Raw genomic sequence first — 25,702 nt, 5'->3', positions numbered from 1 at the left:
AAAATATCATGGTAGCATTTTTTGTAAATATTATAAATTTATAATTATCATTATTATATACATTTTGTGATGAAGGTTGTGGGACAACCTGTGTACATACAAATTAAATACACCAAAAAATAACTTACAATACCAACTGGCAAAATATGACATATTTGATAGTAATGGAAATTACTTAAGAAAACTAATAATAATAATAATAATAATAATAATAATAATATCGGATGTCCTTCAAAGTTTAAGAAGCTTTGTCAATTTTTTATTTTAATTATTTATTTGATTACTATTGTGGGACAACTTGTGCATATCATTATAATACCTTCCACTGTATTATAGTTATAATTATGCTAATCACTGAAAAAAAAAACATTTCTTGCATTTCTGTCAAAATAATATATGCCTGTGCATGCATACAAAATAATATAATAATATATGTGTGTGCACACAAAATAATAAAATATTATATATTATATATATATACACACACACACACACACACACATATACACCATTATATAGTAATGGTAATTACTGAAGAAAGAAATATAATATGGGATCTCACTCCAAATATATGAAGCTTTCTGTCAACTTAATAATACAATAATCAATTTAGTTTTTTTTTTTTTTGTACCAAATGTACCAAATCACACCTTATTCTCCTGTAAATAAACCACTTTAAGTTCCAGTTTCTCATTACAACACATACCACTTCCTCTATTCCCCCTACTCACAAAAAAAAAAGAAAGAGAGAAGATGAGAAACACCATGACTGGATAGACTCCAGCAAGCTCAAACCACACGATCATCTTGAATGTCTAGAGTAAAACTCTCTGCAGCACAAAGGAAAACAACAGGCCTGATCACTGGGGTCTCAGTTCTGAGAAGCAGAGACTTGGACCACATATTGTCCAGTTAGATCCAGAATGTCCACCATCTGTAACAGCTGGATGTCAGCCGGTTAAGAGTGAGAACATTTGGAGAGGGTCCATCAAAAACAGGGCCTGAAATTCTGGGTTTGAACGAGATTCAAAAGTCACAAATTGGGCCCTACTTTGCCAGTGCTATCATGTAGATTGATTAAAGTCATCATCTCGGGATGCCAAGACAACGCACGTAATTCCCAGACAGAGCATCTGGCGGACTGCGGACCTTCAGGAGCAGACCCCCACCTCTGGTGGAAATGTTCAGCATCTTCCTCACAAAGCCAAACAAACTTGTGGCTTGCAACATTTTGAGAGTAGGTGAGCTATGCTACTTGGTTGGAACAGAAAGAGACGTTTTTTTAAACTGTGGGACATTCGAAAACACACAAGTCCTGAAAACATAGACGCCACAGCCAAAGAAAAGATGACTTTGCTGTTCGGCTTCAAAATCCGTGATTTATTAGACTCACCTAAGCCTCTGCAAATTTTAAGAGGAATAGCATTTTGATCCCATACACTCCAGCAGGAAAAGAGAAATGGAAGTAAGAGATTAAAATGACTGTTTATGTCACTGAATATTGTTTCGGCCAGACAAAGGTCAAATAATTATTTGGTCAAGAAAATAAAAGGCTCTCATTGTATTTATTTTTTCACTTAGTAGGCTTACATTAATAATGGCTGAAATTAATTTTGATGGTCTGAATTTTATCTGTCCTTTTATCTGGAATGAGTAAAACTTTTTTTTTTTTTTTTACTATTATAGTTGAAATGTATGAATGGAAATATTAGAATTTTTACTTTTGAAACCAGGAGTTAACCCACATACTAAATTCATTGCCTTTTGCAAACTTGAATCCAGCACAGTGTTACTTTAGTATGATTGAGATACTATTACGGTTTTATTAATATTTGAAGTTTATTTTCAGATTTCTGGTTTCCTTTTAATTTTAGTTAAAGTTTTAGTAATTTTTATTTTATTTTCACAAAGTTAATGGGTCACAAAGTTAATGGGAATAATCATTTTGCACCTTTTAATAAGCTTCAGATGCGCTTCACACTGATCATAAAGTGCCCTCTGCTGGCCGTTTCAACCACAACAGAAGAACTGACTATCGCCAGTCACAATTTTTTACTTTGACAATTTACTAAAGCCTAACAATATATTTCGTTTTTTTCCATGAAAATGCTGCAGTAATGATCTGCAGTGAACTGCAATTAAAGAGAGACTTGTTGAAAGGCAGAAGCAAGAAATGTCCTCTGTTTTCTGATGCATTTACACTTTTCTCTATTAGAGAAGCATGGAATGGAAGTCACTATGGCATAACATTTACCAAACAAACCTTAATTATTTACCATTTCAAAAATGCATAACCTTCGTTCCTACAGTTATGGTAACTGCTGAAGAGACATTTTTCAAAAATAACATGTAAAACGTCAATTGTAATTTAGATTTAAAGGTAAAACTAATTAATTAATCAATCTTTGTAGCCACAAAAGCAGACTATGTTGGAAACTATAGTTACTTTGTTAGCATTATCATATTTTTAAGGGAGACTTAATGAATGTATGTTATATTATTTTAATAAACCAAGCTGTTAACACTAAAAACAATCTATCTATATTATACTGGCATACAGAGCTGGTCCTGGTCATTTTTCCATTCCTCAAACTGAGGCAAATGCACAAGACAGCGTTTTATTTATTTAAAAAAATATACATAAGCTTGACAGCGTCCTCTAGTGGCCGTCATGGTGGATGATCTAATCCACAACATTTATAACATTATACCATTATTCTTCCCATGCATGCAGCAAAGAATACATTTTTCTTGTGTACTCAAAATATTTTTCCTCTAACCGAAACAAAACCTGATCACAGATGCACTATACAAATGGAACAAAATGGAGGCGAAACATCATTAAAAGTTTCAACTGTATAGCCTATTCAATGACAATAAAATGACCTTAATTCTTTTTTTATTTGTAAAATAGTGGTTAATTTAATTTTAACTTTTAGAAATTCTATTTTATAAATATGAATTCTTATACATTTAATAAATGGATTTTATATTGGTCTAATTGTATTACATGACAAGTCAATGATTATTTTACTTACACTATAGATTCAAATACTTGAGTTATTGTTAATAAATGTTGAATAGATGCCAGAATTACTAACATCAAATGAAAATAGAGGCACATTACATCCACTGTGGCTATTTACAGGAGTGAACATGCCCTTAAGTACCCAATCTGTCTTCATTCACAAGCTCATAACTCTGTATAGAGCGCCGTTTGGCCTCTGTCCCACCGGTGCCAACTCTGATATAGTAACAGACGTTTGTCAGAGCTCCAATCACACTGCCGGAGAAGAAAAAAATCTTACTAGTCTTTCACATAACATTTTAACAGTTTGTTGAAACCACTCTTCTACAAGTTTTATCTGATCGTGAACACTGGACATTATCCTGAATGCAAGTCCTGCTCAGAAGGCCAGAGGGCAGCAGACACACCAGGAACCAAGAAGGTTTGGGAGATTTCAGGAGGGGTTGAAAAAACATACAGTGGCCCTATAGTTTTAGACACTTAATGCACAACATATAAGTAGAATTAATTTTAAAGAAAGAAAGAAAATTTAGCATTATTAATGTTCGCTTTGGTCATAAATTACAAGAATCATGACTGATCACGATTAAAGGGTTAGCTCACCCAAAATTTTTAATTCTGCCATCATTTACTCACCCTCACCCGTCATTCCAAACCCGAAATAAAACTTTCATCTTCAAAACACAAATTAAGATCTTTTTGATGAAATCTGAGAGCTTTCGGTCCCTCCATTGACAGCTACGCAACTACCACTTTGCCACTCAAACAGTTCATAAAGAGATCATAAAACTAATCTAGCAAATAGAAGCGGTTTAGTCCAAATTTTCTGAAGAGACTTGATCGCTTTATGATGAACAGATTTATAGGCTTTTATTCACATACAGCCAAAACATTGATCAGCGAACATAAAAAGAAGCTCAACCGAACCTGCTTGACACGCAAGAATGAACCTCATTGGTTCTTGCGAAGTTCAAACGTGCTGCGTAACATGAGAATGAACCTCATTGGTTCTTGCTGAAGCTCAAACATGCTGCGTGACACGAGAATGAACCTCATTGGTTCTTGCTGAAGCTCAAACGTGCTGCGTAACACGAGAATGAACCTGGTTCTTGCTGTGAAGCTCAAACGTGCTGCGTATCACGAGAATGAACCTCATTGGTTCTTGCTGAAGCTCAAACGTGCTGCGTAACACGAGAATGAACCTCATTGGTTCTTGCTGAAGCTAAAACGTGCTGCGTAACACGAGAATGAACCTGGTTCTTGCTGTGAAGCTCAAACGTGCTGCGTATCACGAGAATGAACCTCATTGGTTCTTGCTGAAGCTCAAACGTGCTGCATAACACGAGAATGAACCTCATTGGTTCTTGCTGAAGCTCAAACGTGCTGCATAACACGAGAATGAACCTCATTGGTTCTTGTAGAAGCTAAAACGTGCTGCATGACAATGAACCTGAGCAAACATGCTTGAGCTTCCCTTTACCATAACTGATGTGTGCGTTGTTCAATATTTATATTTGACTAAAAGCTTAAATTAAATCTGTTCATCATAAAGCGATAAAGTCACCTCAGAAAATGTGGGTGAACTAACCTTTAAAGTAGGCCTATAGCTAGAGGCTCCTGGCAGTCGTGTTTTTGTAAAAGTAAGGAAAAAGAAATCAGACGAAAAAGCATGTTTTTCTTTAAATTATTTGACTTGAGTACAATTAGTGACAATAACGCTGATTATTGAAACAACTCGTCCTTAAATTATCACCATTGCTGTTGTTCTTACACAGTAGAAGTCGGTCTTTATAGGCCTATACATGTTAATAAAACAAAAAGTCTATCATATAGAAAAAGGACCATCGCATTAGGAGGGCATTGTCAAACAAAAAGTTCGCAAACTTCTTGGACCCCTGTAGCCTACTAACCAAACAACTGAAAAATCTGCTCAAGGACATTAGTTCCCACCATACAGCACGTTTAAGAAATGTTTAAAATGATACTCACTCACATAAAGCCATGGAGACTCAAAATTATTCCTCATGAAAGCGCCATATGTTGAGTCACATGATCAGGTGACAAGTAGCGTGGGGCTTTAGATTCGTTTCAGTGACTCGACTTTTTGAATCTGGTCGCTAAAAATTATATTTTTTCGTTTACTGATTTTTTCAGTGGCTCCGTATTTACACGCATAGGTAAATAAAATAAATAGGTTACACCGTGTAAAGCAAGATCTTTTTTGTGTTATAAGTGAGTGAGTCATTGAGTAATTTACTCAAACGAGTCATTAGACAGAGTCGATCGAAACGACTCTTACTGGCATTTGTTCAAATGTGCGCATACAATATTTTTTCAGGGTGCGTTTATTTTTAAACGTTTATAAAGACACAACCTAAAGTCTTGCCAACTATGATAAGTAGGCTATTATGTATTGTACAAACGTATTTAAAACCCTTGTGTAAATATTTAAAACGCCTGTGCCAACTTGCCCCACCCTGACATTTGTGAAAATACTAGGCTTGACGCAGTTTAAACTTTTGGATGAAATAGTTTATTTTGGAGTGCATAATCCTTAAACTTTCTGTTTATTTCCAGGTTTAAAATGTGTTTTTTTCCTCTCAAAGACAAAATCTTATGTAGGCCTATGCCTTGTCCTGCACACAAGGACTCAAACTGCTTACCTGGATTTATGATGAGGAACCCAAAACAGCAGGAGGCTTCAGAAGCAGTAGTCTAGTGGCCGTCGGAGGCTCCAGCAGGGCAGTAAGTGAACCCAGCAGTGCCACTGTTGTTTCTCTGCTCTCCACTGGCCAGCACAGGAAAGACAAGCTTCTGGTGACCTGGATGTTGCCAAGGTAACACATCTGCCATGCATTTTCACCTAGTTCGGCATTCCATTTAAAAGCATCTTTTGGAGTTCATTTTGAGTTGTTTATGATGAGACTCAATGTTTGTGCAGACAACATTTTTATTGTAAATGCAAAATAAATATAAAAATATCTCATTTAGTCAAACCCACAGAGCATATAAATGAGTATTAGTATAATTGAGTATGGCTCTTTCTCACACACATACTATGGCTCTTTAACAAAGACATTTTCCTTTCCGTGAGAAGCTAAACGTCAATGTTACAGACAGAATCCTCAACAGAGGAACAGATTCCATTCTGCCTATGTTTCTTTCTCCATGTGTTTGTTAAACATTTGGACCCTGTTCCCTCTCCATATGATGAGAAGGCTAAAGGAAACCAGGTGCGGACAAGATGAACTCGAGAGGTCAGGAGTGGAAACATGCAACACAAATTTTTATGCACTGTTTTTACTCACAGTCTTCTAAGGATTGCTAATCAAATGCAGCATGTTGAACTGGTCCATAACACTTCGAAGAACCAGCAATGCTCCCAACAAACAAATAGAAACCTTTGTGGAAGATAAATCCTTTGTGGAAAAGCTCTGGCTGTCAAGACAGACAGGACGGGAGTAAGAGTGTGATCTGAGGAAGAGCCAGACAGAGATGTCATCTGGTGGGGAGACCATTTGCTCAATCCTCTCATAATTCCTGGATTTCTGCAAGGCCGTTCTGGTTGTATTGTAGAACAAATGGGGGAAAGACAGGTCTGATGAAGGTTTTTCTATTTATAAAAAAAAAAATTATATACTGTACAATTGAATACATAATGCCCCTTTTATCTCCTAATTTATTTGTACAAATATCAGATACAAAAACATACTTTAAATATATTTTTTAATTATATATACACTATATTGCCAAAAGTTTTGGGACATATGGCTTTTCATGCTAATGAACTTTAATGACATCCCATTCTTAATCCGTAGGGGTTTAATATGGAGTTGGCCCACCCTTTGCTGCTATAACAGCTCCAACTCTTCTGGGAAGGCTTTCCACAAGGTTTAGGAGTGTGTTTATGGGAATTTTTGACCATTCCTCTTGAAGCGCATTTGTGAGGTCAGGCACTGATGTTAGGCGAGAAGGCCTGGCTCATAGTCTCCGCTCTAATTCATCCCAAAGATGTTCTATGGGGTTGAGGTCAGGACTCTGTGCAGGCCAGTCAAGTTCCTCCACACCAAACTCGCTCATCCATGTCTTTATGGACCTTGCTTTGTGCACTGGTGTGCAGTCATGCTGGAACAGGAACATCCCCAAACTATTCCCACAAAGTTAGAAGCATGAAATTGTCCAAAATGTCTTGGTATGCTGAAGCATTAAGAGTTCATTTCACTGGAACTAAGGGGCCAAGCCCAACTCCTGAAAAACAACCCCACACCACAATCCCCCCTCCACCAAACTTTACACTTTACACTCAGGCAAGTACCGTTCTCCTGGCAGCCGCCAATCCCAGACTCGTCCTTTGGAAGTTCTGAAGCTCTGCGCACTGTTCTTGAGCTAATCTGAAGGCCACACAAAGTTTGGAGGTCTGTAGCTGTTGACTCTGCAGAAAGTTGGCGACTTCTGCGCAGTGTCGCCTCAGCGTGTGCTGACCCGTTCTGTGATTTTACGTGGACTACCACTTCATGGCTGAGTTGCTGTTGTTCCCAATTGCTTCCACTTTGTTATAATACCACTAACAGTTAATCGCGGAATATTTAGTAGTAAAGAAATTTCATGAATGGACTTATTGCACAGGTGGCAGCCTATCACGGTACCACGCTTGAATTCGCTGAGCTCCTGAGAGCGACCCATTCTTTCACAAATGTTTGTAGAAGCAGTCTGGAGGCCTAGTGCTTGATTTTATACAACTGTGGCCATGGAAGTGATCGGAACACCTGAATTCAGTGATTTGGAGGGGTGTCCCAATACTCCAATCATCAACAAATGTTTGCATCCCCTTGTTTCTTAATATAGTTACTGAGCGTGGTTTACTGAACTATGTTTTTGAAAGCAGTCTCTTATTCTCACCGAGGCTGCATTTATTTGATCAAAAATACATTAAAACAGTAATGTTGTCAAATAATATTAGATATTATCTACTAATTTAATAATAAGTGTGTTTTCTAATTGAATATAATTTATTCTTGTGATATACAAAGCTGAATTTCCAGCATCATTACTCCAGTCTTTAGTGTCTGTCACAAGATCCTTCAGAAATCATTCTAATATGCTGATTTGCTGCTCAAGAAACATTACTTATTATTTTTAAAGTTGAAAACAGCTTAATAGTTTTGTGGAATCCGTGACCCATTTGTTTCAGGATTCTTTGATGAAAGTTCAAAAGAACAGCATTTATTTGAAACAGAAATCGTTTGTTAAAACACTATAAATGTATTTACCATCACTTTTGGTCAATCTAATGCGCCTTTGCTGAATAAAAAAAAACGATTCATTCCCGCTGACCTCAATTCTGAAATACCAATAAATCTAAGGCCAAATTGGATAATGAACTCTAACTTTCTCCATCAGATTTATGCGTTAAACCAGATCATGTTGTTTATGAAATTATTTTGAGTTAGAGTGCATGAATGCCTGCACTGCATGAAAGCCAGGGGATTTCACAGAGATTCAATAGAGGAATCCCTGTCTCAAAGGTCATTCCTTTCAGTCATTCTCTGACACTTTACGATTGAGATGCATGTGATGAGCCGGCTTTTCCATCAGACAGATGTGCCCGCCGCAGCCCCAGCTGGGTCGTCCTGCACATGGCAGGGTCGTGCTCGCCGTTAGATCACAGGGCCCTCTGTTTTCCAACGCCGCCTGATAACACAGGGTCCTCCGGGGATGCCGTAACTCTAGAGGCTCCATTGTGCCATGTCAAGCCGCCTGTGCTCCAGTCTGTGCAGAACAGCGCGCTGTCAGTTAAAATGAGTGGCCGCGGGCCAGCGTCTGAACGTGTCTGTCCTGAATGTGAGTGGATTAGCACTCTCCACACATCCAGCTCAGCCAGGAAACTCAAGAAGACTTTTAAAGCAAAATAGGCGCCGATAAGTCGCCATCATAAATTAGAGGACACATGCTGACCAAAAACAACCCCAAGTAATGCAACGTGGTCTTCCTAGCCCAGGGGCATGATGGGATGTTAGAGAGGCCAGCAGGTGGGCACTTTTGGCTGACCTTTCATTCTGTAAATTTGCCTCTCAAGTGAAGAATGTGGCTGGCACCAAAAATGAATATACACTAGTACATTAAATTGTAAAAAATTGTCTTATGCTCTCCAATGCTGCATTTATTTGATCAAAAATAGAAAAAGGAGTAATATTGTGAAATATTATTACAGTTTATTCCTGTGATGCAAAGCTGAATTTTCAGCATCATTACTCCAGTCTTCAGTGTCCTTCATAAATCATTATAATATGCTGGTTTGCTGCTCAGTTAGTAATAATGGTTCATTTTATTATGGATTATTAATGTTGAAAACAGTTTGGGCTGCCTAATATTTTTGTGGAAACTGTGACACTTTTTTTTTAGGATTCTTTGATGAATAGAAAGTTCAATGAACAGAATTGATTAGAAATAGAAATATTTTCTAACATTATAAATTTCTGTAGCAGCACAACTGTTTTCAGCATTTATAATAATACAAGTTTCTTGAGTATCAAATCATCATAATGATTTCTGAAGGATCATGTGACACTGAAGAATGGAGTAATGATGCTGAAAATTCAGCTTTGATCACAAGGATCAAATATATTTTAAAATCTAATAATATTTCACAGTATTTTGATGCTTAGACACTTCTTTCAAAAACATTAAAAAATCTCAATTACTCCAAACCTTTGACCGCTAGTATATAAAAAATATATTTTTTAAATCCAAATGTTAATGAATTTTGATAGTAACTTGTATAGTTATACTGATCTACATGCTCCGAATCGATTCAGATAGCAGTGTGCCAACTCAAAGGTGTTTAATTGCTTCCCTCCAACACGATGAATACACACAAGTGTGTAATTTCAGAGCAGAACTGAGACGGTTACTGAGATTAACTGTGCCGTTAGTTCCAAGTGCACTGTGATCCGTTTAGGCTTATAAGCATTAAATAACAGTCATCAGAGAAAACCAGGGCAATACTACTAAACGAAAAGCAATTGAAACCAACATATCGAAGTGAATTTGGCCTACTATGATGAGCCTATATCAGCAGAGTGGTCAATTTTTATGCCAGAGGAGGTCAGCCGCAACACATTTGCAGATGGACGTTACATAAATCATATAAATAAATATATAAATGTGGATGTGTAATTGCAAGGCTGGTTTAATTCTGGTGTAAGAATAATTCCGAGAAGTTTAAAAGCTTGAAATAAACATTTTCAGCTAATAACGGCTTGACATTATCTCTTTTATTCTTTCTCTCTCATCTTTAACACCCCCAGTGAAAATGAATTTACAGTCTAATTACAGAACACGGCAAGCGTAGAAGGGACACAAATCAGCCATCATTAACAAATGACAGAAAACTGCCATTTTGTAATTGAAGAATAGATCTGAATCAATATTTAGAAGTCCCAGCAGGTTACAGAGCGACGCAGGAACGAGTACTGGGATCTTCTTTGTTAATTGCAGAGCATAATCTCAAAGAAATGAAACTGCAGGACTGTAAACATGATTTCATTGTGTATATATATATATATATATAGCCTAGTTGATGTATTGCAATCTAGAAAATATCAAATATTGGTCACAACCAGATCATAGCCAAATGTACCACAAATCTTAATGAAAGTATTCAAATGAATATTTATGATTTAGATGCCCAGATTTTTATAATTAGAATGTCCTTAAGGGATGTAATATTTCAATACCGAAACTCGTCGTGCAGTGCGCTGTAAATAATACATACAAAGTAATGTAATGATTTGCTCAAAGCTAATTTAAAAAAGCCCATGAATCAGTTCATAGAGCAATACACACTGACATTTACTCTGTGCTCATTCAGCTCCCTGCCTCCAAAAGCTAGAGCACCAGAACCGGGCGTTCATACAGAGCTTTGCTATTAAACGCAGCTCTAATAGGCTTTCTCGCCACGCTGTATCTTCTTCTTCCTACCGGATAGCAAACCTCACGCTGTCTATGTCGTCCCCTGCCCCACCCTATCTCAGCTTTTACCTCCGGCCTGTTAAAAATGATATCAGCTCGTGGAGGGCGAGCATTAGCATTTGCATTTTATTGGAGGCATGGAGATTTAGAGCAGTGGATACATCAGCTCTGAGCAGACAGAATTAGTTAACAATGCATTATCTGCCTTTTATGGCGGCCATAATTCTCTCACTCCCCTGGCTCGGGGAAGAGATGGGGGTGGAGGAGGACTGCTCGCTCCAGGGTGGGGGCTGCTGGGGAGAGGCTGGGCTTTGTTTCTCCAAGCTTTGCTGCGCTTTAAACGCAACTGAGGCCCAAAGAGCATTGCTGCGCCATTACGATGCACGGCTCGAACAACAACCCAATAGAGGGGCGATAAGTGTCTCGAAAGGTCACGGCTAATGGCGTGACCTTGCGTTCTTAATGACGCCGCACATAATACTGCACTGCAATTCAGCAGAATCATGGCGTAATGGCGCTTTTGTGTGCGTTTAGGTTTGGAAAGGGATTCGAAAAAGGTCTCATATCGTACTTCTGAGGCCTGCAGGACTCCAAACGAAAGCGACGGCGCTCGAGCGCACTTTGTGTGTGCGTTTAGGCTGTTTGGTTGGTGGTGCAGTGTGGATCGAACACACTGCTGCAGTCTTCCCCTCCCAAACTCCAACCCTCGCCCACAGCTGTTCAGTGGTCCCCTTGACAGCCATCTATTTGAGCTTATGTGCACCGAAAACCCATCGGACCACATGCATCCCAGAAATCTTTCACACTGACTCTATTCGCTGCTTGCAGACTTTTTTTTTTTGCTTCAGCAAACATATTTAAAGCGTGCACTCTTTCCTTATGGGGAAAAACGTCGCTCAGGCAAGCCTCAATGTCCTGCACGTAAGTTCAGCATTGTGGGTTTCACCATGGGGATTATGACTTTAATGGGGTAGTTCACCAAAAATGAAAAATTTGACATCATTTACTCACCATCGTGTTGTTCCAAAGTCATGTATGACTTACTTTCTTCAAATATAGCTTTGTTTCACAAAAGAATGTCATTCAGGTTTGATTACACTCTTAAATATATAGACTCTTTATGGCATCTATGGTTCCATTTAGAACCTTTCAAATCTATGGAACTTTCCATTTGGCAGAAGGTTCTTTAGATTGTTTTAGTTCTTCACAGTTCTTTTAAGAACTGTTCACTGAGAGGTTCTTTGGGGAGGCCAAAATGGTTGTTCGATTGCATCACTGCGAAAACTCCCTTTTTGAAGCCTTTATTTTAAAGAGAGTAGGTCTATAGAATTTTTATTTTTGGGGAACTATTCATTTAAACTCACTCACAAAATGTTCTATTTCAACCGTATTTTGTTCCAGCATTAAGGCCCGTTCACAGTGGGCTACTATAACGATGACGTTCAAAAAAACATTTTAAATTTAAAAGAATGGCAGAGTGAGTCCACATCACAACTATAATGATTAGACCTACATCACAAATATAATGCTGAACGATATCGTTGGAATCACTTTCAGAACGAATTATTTTTTAGCTGATGAACGATACAAAACATTGACAGCCAATCAGAATCCATTCTGCTGTAAAGAGCTCGAGCTGACGACAAAACTGCAGCACGCGCTTGTAATAAACATTACTTTATCGTGCGTTGGTGTGGACGATAGATGTCGTTGTAGTGAGCGTCCTTGTTGTGAACGTTTTTTAAGTGTATTTTTGTCAATGTGACTTTATAGATTCTATACTTCTCCTTTCCTGATCTAGCATTCCTTGAGTCCTGGTGGAGCAGTGCGCGTGTGACAGGCTCAGCTCTCCAGTGTTTCATAAAGCATAAATGCAGCCTCAGTTATCTGATGAGACTTCTGCTCCCCGGGGCTGAAAATTTACTAGTGACCTCTGCATTCCTTTTCAGAGCTGAACCGCTTCCCCTTTTCCCCTTTGGAAAATTCCACTGCCACTGAGGTAGTCGAGAAAGCGGTATTAAAGGGAGGGGTTCCGGCTCAGACGCTGGACTGTGTGGAGCTGAGGCCATGAAGGAGCTACGAGTCACATTCATTCACAGTAGTCACAAATGTCTCAGAGACGGAATACAAAAGGAAGAGGCTGAACTGGAAGTGTGTTGAGGCTCAAATCTGCAGGGCAAGTGCCTGTGCAACAGCATACCGTCATCTGCAAATGTAGACTAAAGCATTCAAACATGGGGAAGTTGCATGAAACTGAGTGAATATTACTGAAATTGGCATTAAACTGCTTCAAGGCTAGGTCAAAATAGAGAAAAGTAGATATATGAATATGCATTTATAAGCCAAATATTTCACTTTGAATTAGGATAGAAAGCATTTGAAGTTCAAATATACCCATGAATTCTTATTCTTCTAGGTTTTAACCTGCTATTATTAATTAATTATTCTATAAGTAGAAACCATAGAGGTAGAAACAAACAGGCAAGAGTTGCTCCATTATGACATCTGCTGGTACACATCAGCACAGCATCAGGTTAAACTTATTACTGCACTGCAATTAGAAACTGTACTAAATAGGATTTTGCATATCTAATTGGTTAAAAGATCGTTTCAAATTAGTTTTTTCCAACATTGCATAGAGTGAAACTGGCATAATCTCAGCACTACAATGAATTTATTTATTATGACCGGAGTCAAAAAGCCGGGGTTGAAGGGTTTCCAAAAACATTCAACTGTTAGTGTTGAAAACTTGATTTACTACAATTTGGTACAGGACATAAAAAAAAAAAAAAGGCTGTGCACATAACATAACAAGACATCTATTGTTGCACATTTTTAAATCAACTGCTAGAACCGAGTCATCTGTGGAAATGATCATGTCAAGGATGGTCCTTTTGCAATACAACAAAAACCATACCCAATTTTTTTTTCTTTTATTATTATTGTAACCATGTTCAACCGTTTAAAAACTTTTCCCCCCATTACAAACAATTCCATCTCAAATTAAACCTTTCCCACTATTCTACTGCCAGTGGACTACGTCTATAGGTTTAAAATAAAAGACTTTTCCTGTTGTATATGATCTCAAAGTAGCTTTGTTCAATTATGCTCTGTAAAAACAAAAAAGCTCTACAGAGCACAAAACTCCAGTGTAGTCACGTGACCTTGATAAACAGTTTTATTGAGTCAACTCTAGGTTAAAAAAGTAATAAGAACCCGACATATGCTTAAACTACCACGTGAACGAGTTCATGAGGTCAAACAGGGAATGTGTTCACCAAAATCAGCCACAAGAGGGAGTATGTCAGTTAGACTTATAAATGAATATCAAGGAAAAATTGTGGAAACCGATTAAAAAAAATGTCCCATTTCACACTCAGGTGATGACGATTGTCTGCCCTCCTACAAGCAAGAGTGACGAGTTTAAAGATTAAGAATGGTTAAAAAGGGCCAATTTTGACGCTAGAAAAGTTATATAATTTTTACACGTTAGAGGGATAAAGTAAAAAAATAAATGGATGCCAATAATTTTCCTAATTTTAATCAGGGCAGGTTATCATAAGGTAAAGTTCTGTTATGTGGCTTTACTGACATTTAGAAGCAAAAAAAAAAAAAAAAAAACAATCACAGGATTCTGGCCCACATGGGTCATTATTACAGTTAAAAATTGTGATACAGCAAAATTCTTTCTACCTGATTGGGAAAACCCTTTATCCAGCGTTATAGATGAACACTGAACCTCAACCGTTTTTTTTTTTTTTTTTTTTTCAGTCATGTCAGCAATACTACGAAATCAACTGAGAATAAAGTTAAAAGGTTGGCATGTACGGGTTTTCATGGTTTCACATCTACACTAGCACACAATACATCATAAGAACATAGTTGTAGGGGCACAAATACACAAATAAATGACAAAAAAGAAGGAAGATCAGAAAGAGTAAGAGAAAAGAGATCACATTCCACCGCTCTCCGCTGCTGCCACAGTTCGCCATGGCCTTTCGGTTTGTCTGGTGAGTGATGCTGTTTCATGAAGGGTGGGCAGAGGTTTTCAAGGTGGGCAGTAACCTCCATTACTCGCTGGCTGTTTCTTTTTCTAAATGGTCCGTTAAAAGTTGGCTATGATAGTGTCACCGGTGCGACGAAGAACACAAGGTTTGGAGGACTGTGTCTTTCCTCCCCCCTTATGCCACCTAAACAGCCGTGGCACTCTTTTCCTTCTTATCGCCGTCTTCATGCCAGGTCAGACGCTCCTCATAGAAGGCAATGACGATCTGTGGGCACTTGTGATTGGCTTCCTTTGCGAGCACAAGGTCTGCCTCATCAGAGTCCTTCCTGTGGTGGGACATCAGTAAAATTTGCATTAATTGGTCAATTGCACAAGGTTATACATCAACCTGCACTGAATAAGCTCCAGTTTTAATTAAAAAGAATAAAAAATAAAAAAAATCACTTGGTGTGACATTAAAATCCTTAAATACACTTGTTTGATAAAGCTTCTTGCACCAAGTTCATTTAGAAGAGCTTTAACAGAATTAAACACCCATTTATAAAGATGTCTGGAAGTAAAGACCTCATGATTGACTAACTTCCAGATACTAGAGCAGATACTGATTTTGTTTACATTCACTACATTTTTTACGGTCATAAAAATCAGTGTTTCTGTGCAAATAAAATTCTGTCGATTAAGTCAAAACAGAGCAAAATATGCTCAATTACAATCTCAAATCACGTCACTCAGGATCTTTTACTTAAACAGGCTGGGGCACATTCAACTAACTTCAACAGGGTAACTGCGACTTTAAAATACACAAGACGTTTTAGTCAGTATTGAAATTAGTTTATGTACTAATATATCAATACAGACAAATTTCTGGCCTAATATTGTGTTTAAAGAAAGACAATAACAAGATTATTGTGCAGATACTAGTCAAATCTGTATATTGAATGTGTTAAATTATGTTATTGGACTTTGGGCGGCCCAGAGAGAAGCTGCAAGAGTTTAGATTCAATTAAAAGCCAGATTTGGATTATTGTGCAACCAAAACACCAACAACAACCTTTGATTTTTAATTATAAACAATTATATACACTGGGACTCTAACTTTGAAATGCCTATGCTTTACTACTCCCAGCTGCTCATTCAGAATGATGGAGATAAAATATGCTCTCCAACAACCATCTTCAATACATTACAATACTAACACCCTACAGTAAAGATATTAATATCAATTCATCAACAGTGGATCATAAGAGTTCGATTGGCACAGATGTGTGGAATTCATTGATAGTGAACTCCTCTGAAACAGACCCTGTAGAACATTTTTACTTTAAAATCATAGCCCTTTTGAAGTTTAATAATCACATTAGGCTGCATCACGATTCCAGTTTCTCTGTCCCAAAATTTAAGACTCCTGTTAACCCACTTAAGATATTTTAGACACTTTATGGCCTTAAATTCAATCAAACTGAATTAAGGACCCACAGAAACCCTGAAAATATATTCAGGGTTATATATGAAGCTATGCATCATATTTGACCACAGCTTTATATTAGAAATGTTACAGAGATAGGCCTAGTCATTTACAAATTTGTGAAAGCAGTGAACACCGAAATATGCAAAAATCCGAATTTTCGTCATTTAAAGGTATAGTGGAGGATCTTTCCGAATTTTAGATAAGACCCGCCCTCTCCACTTTTTGAATAAGTTTGATTGATTCACCAGAATGATTGACAATTAGGAGGACCAATAGTATAGGTGATCCACCCGGAAGTAAAAAATCCTCCGCTACACCTTTAATATGCAACTATGCGGTTTAATTATGATTTATTGTATTATGTCAGTGTACAGCTAGTAACATTTGACCAAAGGAACATTTAGTCAAGTAGGATAACATTCGGTTTTAATGCATGCTATTATGATGCAAAAAAGGCTACATCTGTAATAAACACTGTATTTTCTGCCTCAATCTATGAAGAATACCAACACAAGATCATAAAAGGAATATGCTTTTGGACTCAGTACGCGCTTTTCCACCATCGGGCCAAACGGTTCTAAGATCGGTATGGAACGGTTCCAGTTATATTTCTACTTGAGCTTGGAAAAGCGGCTATTGTTTGTGTAACTTCTGTAGTCCGTTAAAGTGTGATCATTTGTCATGTATGGTAAGTTTAATATAGCCTTTACAGTTAGTGTACCAGTCAGGAACTCCCAATTGTATTTGTAAACAAGTCAAATATACATAAATGCTGAGTGGAGACTACAATGATGGGTTTCAAATGTACAGGTGTAAATGTGTGTAAAACTGAGACAAAGAATATTGGTTCTTCAGTCTCACACAAGGCAGGAGTGTGAATGTGAGCAAAGTTCAGACAAAGAAACAATAACGGGGCAGTTGCATGAAATCAGACATAATCCCAGGTGTAAATGTGGCCATTGAAACTATTGTCCTAACATCCATCTCGGGTGATCCAATCACAATTGGTCAGTCGAGAGACATCCTTGTCATTAACATGCATATCAAGAACACTTGTAAATCAAATTTAAATGCCAAATACATAGTTCTGAATTCACATTTTAACAGGGGTTTTCCTGTATTGAAAATATTTGGTGGCCGCCTAAATGAATCCTTGTGGAATTGATTGTCATCATTTATTATGACGATACCTGTCTTTCTGCCGTACCGGTACCTGCTGATAGCCGACTGCTTTAAAACGTGTTTTGGCAGCGTTGAGATGTAACCAATCACAGACATATCTGTCGAGCATGTGAAAGTTATGGCCAATCAGATTAATCAGAATCCGCTCAACACCACAGCGAGAGTTCTGCACGCTCGCAGATCCTTTCTTTATAACCAACAAAGTATAAAAACAATGTAAAAGATTCATTGCACAGCGTAGGGATGTCCCAATCCGATCAACGGCATCGGTATCGTGCCGATACTGGCCCAAAACGCTATATCGGATATCGGAGGGGAGAAAAATAATTATCCGATACCTATGATCGATACCTATTAGGGGTGGAACGGTACATGTATTCGTACTGAACGTACGTTCGGTGCATGGATTTACACGGAGAATACGCGGCATAAAAATAAATAAAACTGGCGTGCACATTAATTAATGTGATACTGTTAGATACGCGCATAGACATATGCGGGAACGCGCGTCTGTATCGCTTCAAACGCTCGCTTTATCATTATACACGCGCAGCGCGTCCTATTCGCTTTGGACGCGCGAATGGATTCAAACTGTTCAAGCATCGAACTAGACGCGATAGACGCGAATTTGACGCTCTATTCGCGTTTGGTGTGAACGCAGCAAAATGAACAGGCTGCGATGTCAAGATTGCATTGCTGGAATGTGTGTGTGTGTGTGTGTCAGAGAGAGAGAGGCACGGGCGCGATCGAACAGTGGAAACATAAAAACATACTCCGTCATTTTCATACAGGACATCATTAAAACTGCAAAAAGTGTTTACACATTCTACAATGAATAAAAAAGAAAATCAAATGTGTTTTTAAAAGTAGTATTATTTTATACAGAAATAAATTATTTATAATTCAGATGAGAATAAAGTTAAAGTTAATTAAAATTTTAAGGAAACAAATATATTGATCTGAAATATAGCAAATTAATTTTAAACTCATTCAGGTACAATTACCAAACATATCTCAAGGTCTTTTGAATAAAGGGTGGCAGTCTTTCATTATCATCTGTTGTTGTGGACTATATACTGGAGAAGTATTTGTTCTCCATTTGAGTGAGATGTTTTTATGTGGCTAATTGAGCAAAGTGCTTCCATATATTTTATTATTAGTAGTATTAGTTTAAGAATAAAATAAAAATATCGGATTGATATCGGTATCGGCAAATAGCCAAAGCTGCGGTATCAGTATCGTATCAGAAGTGAAAAAGTGGTATCGGGACATCCCTAGCACAGCGTTAACAGCTTCATTGATAATAACAGGAGTTTTAGTGAAAGTGCAACTTTGTGTACCTTGCTTTGAATTTAAGTAACTGACAGCTTCAGTGATTATGATGGTAGCGATCTTTGTTTGCATTCTGTATATAATATATATATATATATATTTTTTTTTTATGCTGCTCACAACACATTGCAAAGTTTCTGGATTGGCAACCGTATTTAAATGTGTGATTGACAGTGATAACCACAGCAATGGACGGAACAATAAAATCTGATACTGTATGTCAAATGATCTGTGCATTAAAGGTATAGCGGAGGATTTTCCCGAATTTTAGAAAAGAACCGCCCGCTCCACTTTTTGAAAAAATGCACATGCGCAACACTCTACCTGCTCCCGAGAGGGAACGCCTATTAAACGTGTGCACGAGAGAGCATGCACGAGCTAATCATAGCTTACATTAACTTTTACTAGCAGTGATTTTAAATGGATTTCTCCAAATAGCATGCCAAACTTTACCTGTCAAGTAGAAACTTCGCGACTGAGGCATCAGTGGGAAGCCCAACCTGTGTTTTGAGCGCACGCCATCGTGTGAATCGTGTGCATGAGCACGTACGACGGCCTTACGTAAACATATCACCAGAATGATTGACACTTAGGAGGACCAATAGTCTTGATGATCCACCCGGAAAAAGAAAATCCTCCGCTATACCTTTAAAGGCAGGGTAGGTAGAAATGGTCTAAAAATTTTATTTTTCAAATTTGTTTAAACTTTATGTACATATCAATACATAATTAAAATGTAAGTACTCTGAAAAAGAAAGTATCAAAATCGAGTGTCTGTAGACCTCTCACGACTGTTTTAAAGACATCTCATTATTTCCATTCACTCCACCCCCTCATTTCTGTGCTTCTTCCAAAGCCACGCCCCCAAAACACATGAACGCGCGACTCCGACCGCTGAGCTAGAGGACGCATTATTTACCTGAGACAAGCGGAGGGGAAGGGGCATTTTTTTGCCTGGTTTGCCTTCACTAACTGCATATGCCGGTACTGTAAATTTAGATTGCTCTTTCTCTGCCATTGTTTTGGTATTCCTAGGTTCAGTGCCTTCTTCTTCTTCTTCTTCGATAGATTTTATTGGCAGCTTGCAAACATAGTGCATTACCGCCATCTACTGGACGGAGGTGTGATCAGGTTCCGTGCCTCTCGCACTCCTCAAATCAAACGGTCGCGCGCAAGTGGGCAGGTGCTGTGTGGCAAAAGGGTGGTTGGCATGGTTGCGAGAGAGTGACAGTCGCCTAAGCCAATCCTTTGATTCGTCCCGAATCGAAATAATGAGCTGTGTTTAATACAGATTAAACGGTCTAGAGTCACTTGATTTTTATACTCTTTTTTTCAGAGTTCTTACATTTTAATTATGTATTGATATATATAGAAAGTTTTAACAAATTTGGATCTTTAATTTTTAATAAATCCTACCTACCCTGCCTTTAAGTCTCGGAGTATAAATGCTAAATAATAGACCTGCCATTGTTTCTATGTAAACTTTGTTGTTCATTTTATTACTAACTTTTCAAAGCAGTCACTCTGTGACTTTTAACATAATTTACAGATTTTTTAAAACATAAAATAGTTCTAAGCACTTTGTTTGATGATCTGCCCTGACAGTGATTATTTTTTATTTCATGAATAAACAGGTTAATATTAATATTATCCATTTAGTAATATTAGGTTAATATAACAGTTATTAATATTAAATAAATAATAAGTTGATGTTACAAACTGTTTCTTAGCATTTTTATTTATTTATTTATTATTGAGAACTGGGCTCACAATTCACATGGGTAGGCTACTTTAAAATGTGTGTGGTTGACCATGTTCGACAGCCACCATACAAGACCATTTTTGACAGAGAATATTGTCAGATTTTTCATTGAAATAAATTTCTCACCACTTCATAAGGAACATAAGGTCTCCACAAGAGTCTGTTGCTCCAATAATCTTCTCAGGCTCCAGGCCTCGCTCAAACCCTCTTGCTACAAGAATCTCATCCTAAGAAGAACAAAGACTAAGATCAAAATCCCTAAAATTACTCAAACTAGAAATATCATTAACACCACCACATTTAATACACTAATCCACCACAGCAATATCACTTAAGAAATGATTTATGGAGAATTAATTTCAGCCCACTGGATATATTTGCATTATCGAGATGGATACACATGGTAATCGCATGCAAATGAAGCTAGAGTATGGGCTCTTAAACTTTTGTTAAGCCCGTACCTCCTTTTTCTTTTTGGGTTTACTGCCACTCCCATTCTCTTCCTCTGAGTTTTTCCTCTTGCTTGTGCTGCTGCTGCCGCTACTGTCTTTGGGACGGGCCAAAGAAGAGCCTGTGCTGGAGGGCTTGCTGCTGGGTGGGCTTCCACTGCTTCCCTTTTTATAGGTTTTCATGAACTCTGAGATAAGCTCTGGACAGTCCAGATTCTTCTCGGGTTCCCAGGTGTTGTGTTTGCTGCAAGACAATGCACAATCAATGATGAATTAAAAGCATTGTATTTCCTCATATCATGTGTGCATGAGATATACTAACAGGAAGTTTGCGCACTACTAAAATTTGAAGAGTGATCTTCAAACTAATTTCTTAAATGCTTTGGTTTAGAATTTAGACAGGCCCATTGCATCTCAGCGTAAAAACAGGGTTTCTGCAGGTTTCAGTAAGTCAAATTTAAGACCTTTCTAAGACATTTTAAGACCATAAAGATAGAAATTTAAGACCTACACGACGCATTATCCAAGTTAGATAGATAGTTACCTCGGGATCATTAGAGTATCTATCTATCTAGGATTATCTGATGTGTGTGTGTGAGAGAGAGAGGGAGAGGTAGATTTTTTTTTTAATAGAAAATTGTACTTTTGCATATTATACTGTAAAAACACAATTATTGTTGATTTTAGTTGATCATAGCTGATCATAACTAGAGAGGAAATGATGAGATGATTAAAGTGACCAAAATTATCACGGTTATCACAGAATCCTGTTCAAAAAGTACTAATACTACAGAATGAAGTCAATTCAACAAGTTTTATGTCGAAAAACAGAAAATAACAAATTGATTAGCATCGATAAGCACTTTTTGTTTACGTAAACATTAAAATACCATTAAAAATGATGGCCAGATTTTAAAAGAGTGTCTTGCAACATGTTATCTACTAACATGTACAAGTTCAAATAAAGTTTTGACAAAAAAGGTTTTATACAAAGATAAACCTCATATTTCAGCCTTTAAATATTTTTTTTATAAAAAGAATAAGTCAAAAAAGATAAATTACTGACATTTACACATTAGCTTATATTTATTAGTAGTGTTTGGGTGCATCCCCATCCTTCATGTTGACTGAGCTTTCAATGTTGTTATGGAAAGGGGTGATTGGTTGGTTCCTGTCACATGACCTGTGGTGCGTTTGCGGCATTCTGAAAAGTTTAGATTTTTTTCATCTCGTTGCGCCTGGTAAAAAAATTATGCGCTTGCTGCGCGCCTACATTTGAACAAACTTGAGCGCGCAAAAGACGCGATATGTGAACGGCCTCTGGCGAACTAGCTCATATCAAGCCACGAGCTATTGGTAGCACGCGAGCGACGTGTTGGAGACCCCTGCTCTAGGGCTCCGCTTTGTAGGCTATAACTCGATACTTTTTTGCTACTTTGTAATAACTTTATGCGGCCAGCGTTTCTGGAAATGAACGAGGGTAAACACTTTTTTAGACCTGACTAAATGAAATTTAAGACCTAGGATGAAAATCTGGCCGTTTTTAAGACCCCGCGGAAACCCTGAAAAACTGCTGACGAGTTTCATCGTCATTTCATGCATTTTAAGACTTTCACATGCAGCAACACCCTACATGTTCCTAAGATGTGAAAACAGCCTATTCTATTGCGTAGACACCCTTAAGGCCCCAAGATACTTCAAGCTAAATCAAAGAAAGAACTGGTGTGACATCATTTAAAACAAAATCAGCCATTTTTCATGTTTGATACTGTAGAGCTGCTTACCTATAAGCAATCTATTGAGTAAAGTGCTAAATAAATAAACATGACATGACTGGAATACTAAATTGCAGAGCTGGTGCAAACATATCCAAACCTGTATGAACTTCTCTCTTCTGCTGAACACAAAAGAAGGTATTTTGAAGAATGTCAACCAAACAGTTGATGGGCCCATTGACTTCCACAGTATTGGAACAAAAACATACTATGGAAGTCAATGGGTCCCATCAACTGTCTGGTTAACCGAATAACTTATTTTGTGTTCAGCAGAGGAGAGAAATTCATACAGCGAGTAAATTACAGAATTGTCTTTTTTGGTAGAACTATCCCTTTGACTGCTGTTTCTCAGCACTGTCACTTGTGTTTATTTTGTTACTGAGAGGAAGGCGCGCAGCACATATTTACATATTTATCTAAATGGCATTCTCAGCAGTGTGTGCGGCGTCAGGATGCTCGCTAACAGTATATCGCTCCTCACGTATTTCAAACCCCTAGGTGAAGTTCAATAAAAAAATAACTTCACTGCGAGCGTATCTGGGCTTTTAGATTATTGTAAAGGGCAATGCTGACTTACTCTGTAAAGCCTTTCCACTTGAGGAAATATTCTACACGGCCCTTCACAACTCTCCTGTCCAAGACCTTCTCCACTATGTACTCTTCCTCATCTGAGGAAGCAGCCTCATCATCTTCACGGTTCTGGTTCTTCTTTCCCATGGCTGATTCTAAGTGTTTTCCTCTGAGCTAATGTGACCTCTGTGGCTCCCTGGTCTGGGGAGGAAAGTGGTCAACTGGAGAAAAAAAAAAAAAAAAACATTAGCAAGATTATGAGTAGATGCTATTTACCATATAAAATTACAAAGAATAAAACTCTGCAGGGTGCTCATATTTAACAGTTCAGGAGCATATCCACTGCAAATTCTGATCAAAACAAACACTTGATAGTGCTATTAAAACTCTAGAAAAAGTTTATGTCTATTTAGGTAAGAGACTTTTGTTAACTTTGCAGAAAAACAAACACTGATTTTTGTCATTGCTGTTCTCACCTACAGTCCGCTATTGTAGGGCTTGACCTCTTAAAATGCAGAGATGATTCTTGATCACAGCGTTTAGGGATCCCTTAAGCAAACAAAGTTCATTGAAACATATTTGCATTTAAATATAAACAAGACATTAGGTATAAAACTTTAATCTTAAAGTGAAACTTTTCTCACTGCTTTTTTTTTTAAAACTCTACAGACCTCTTTAGAAATAAACATACAAATGCATTTCATTTGAGGAGCTACAAAATAATTTCAGGCTTAAATGCATAATAATAATAGCAAAATAAATTGCAGAATATGTTTAGTAAACAATGATCAATCAATAAAAAGGCAAAAAAGAAAATATTGGTGCACACTGTCTGAACACTCTATATTAGACTAAGCAGTTATACTGGTGGATTGGGATGCATTTACCAAGACACATATTTAAGTAACCTTGCACTAGAATTGCGATAAACCAGCCATGTGTTCTTATCTTCATGTTATGAAGGACCTTAGCGAGCCAGGCCAAACAATGTGAAACACTGAGCAGCCCTACACAGCTCTCACGTTTGCATACGTCCATATCTCTTATCATATGCTAATTTCCAATGTATTTATTCCAAAATACATAACATAAACAACGTCGGATTTAAATGCAGTGCTAGCTGCACTGCTAACATTTGGCTCCAGAAGTCTCATTGAGTACTACTGTTTGCCTCACTAAAAGCTCATTCTACAGGAGCAACAAAACAAAGATAGAGGACAACATGCTTGATAAATAATTCCGTGGTGTTGTGTGTTTGTGTACAAATAACTATAAGCTAAGTTAGTTCAACGAACCAATGCCTGCAATAACAAAAAACAAGGTTCACCGATGCCCATACGCACATGATAGCAGGCTAATTTAGCCCAATTAGCATACACTCTCTAATTCTTTATTTGACTATCGTCGTCTAACCGATGCAAGCAAAGCATTCACGCGCTTTTTCGCATTTATTTGAATGTTATCGTCGTGCGCGCTACACTGTGTGAGCATTTGCTTAGCAACAGCGCGGGCCGAAATGAACAGATTTCACCTGATATTATCATGTTTAAACGTAACAACGACGGCGCATACCTTTTACAGTGCAAGGAGAATCTACAATGACATATTATCCCGTTAATGTAGATAATTATTTTATACTTACTGAGGTATTTTTCGACGTTTTTCTATTCGTGTTGGATAATGAGGCTGAGGCGGCGGCGGCTTTTTCCCTGCACACAGGAGTTTGCTGCCTCTCGCGCATGCATCCGTCCAGTGGCGAGTCTAGCCAATCAGCATGCGGCTGAGCGAGCCGCTCTCGCGCCAAAAACAGCCTCGCTCGCATACAATGGGATGCGCACGCGCCACATGGCTACTAAAACCACAGGTTTTGCTTAATATTTCGGAGCTTTTTTAAATTATATTTAATTAAAACTTTTTTAGAAAAAACATATTTTCAATGTGAGGCATAATACGTATCACCATAATACGTGATATCGAAGCTATATTAATGGAATTAAAACTTAAGTATTAATAAATTATTAGGGCCCTCTTTATATTAAATAACAAGTTTATTTAAATAAAATAAAAAAGTGTACCGGGTTTGTGTTTCGAATTTTTAGAACGATTCCCGATCAAACGCACTAACCTCTGCTCTCGGGATTGACTTGAGTCTCAGCCAA

At 37.7% G+C, this 25,702-nt stretch overlaps 1 protein-coding gene and 1 long non-coding RNA gene across 2 annotated transcripts in view; both read right to left on the bottom strand.

Annotated features, from left to right (window-relative positions):
* The window catches only part of LOC311302807, a 58,830-nt gene extending 53,765 nt beyond the window's left edge, over positions 1-5,065 (bottom strand). The window contains exon 1 of the long non-coding RNA XR_014629669.1: positions 5,018-5,065. This is a non-coding gene — a long non-coding RNA (uncharacterized lncRNA). The remainder of the gene's footprint in view (positions 1-5,017) is intronic.
* Positions 5,066-13,656: 8,591 nt separating this feature from the next.
* Positions 13,657-25,386, bottom strand: cbx5 (chromobox homolog 5 (HP1 alpha homolog, Drosophila)). Its single transcript, XM_084428865.1, has 6 exons — positions 25,186-25,386; positions 24,020-24,092; positions 23,551-23,764; positions 21,211-21,442; positions 20,876-20,976; positions 13,657-15,331 (listed from the first exon to the last, which is right to left on the bottom strand). Exons 3-6 carry the CDS (start codon positions 23,688-23,690, stop codon positions 15,190-15,192), a joined length of 615 nt encoding a protein of 204 aa, XP_084284991.1. The 5' UTR covers positions 23,691-23,764; positions 24,020-24,092; positions 25,186-25,386; the 3' UTR covers positions 13,657-15,189.
* Positions 25,387-25,702: the final 316 nt, after the last annotated feature.

This window comes from Rutilus rutilus (genome assembly GCF_951802725.1).
Source record: "Rutilus rutilus genome assembly, chromosome: 13".
NCBI classification, from domain to species: Eukaryota; Metazoa; Chordata; class Actinopteri; order Cypriniformes; family Leuciscidae; genus Rutilus; species Rutilus rutilus.
The sequence above is the reverse complement of the archived record's forward strand: the minus strand, read 5'-3'. Positions and strand labels throughout refer to the sequence as shown.

Excerpts from the sequence above, each read along its gene's own strand:
- cbx5 (XM_084428865.1), bottom strand. The coding sequence starts at position 23,690 with ATGGGAAAGAAGAACCAGAACCGTGAAGATGATGAGGCTGCTTCCTCA. Across the intron at positions 20,977-21,210 it reads AACCCAAAAAGAAAAAGGAG|GATGAGATTCTTGTAGCAAG; the intron begins GTACGGGCTTAA and ends TGTTCTTCTTAG. Across the intron at positions 15,332-20,875 it reads CTTATGTTCCTTATGAAGTG|GAAGGACTCTGATGAGGCAG; the intron begins GTGAGAAATTTA and ends GTCCCACCACAG.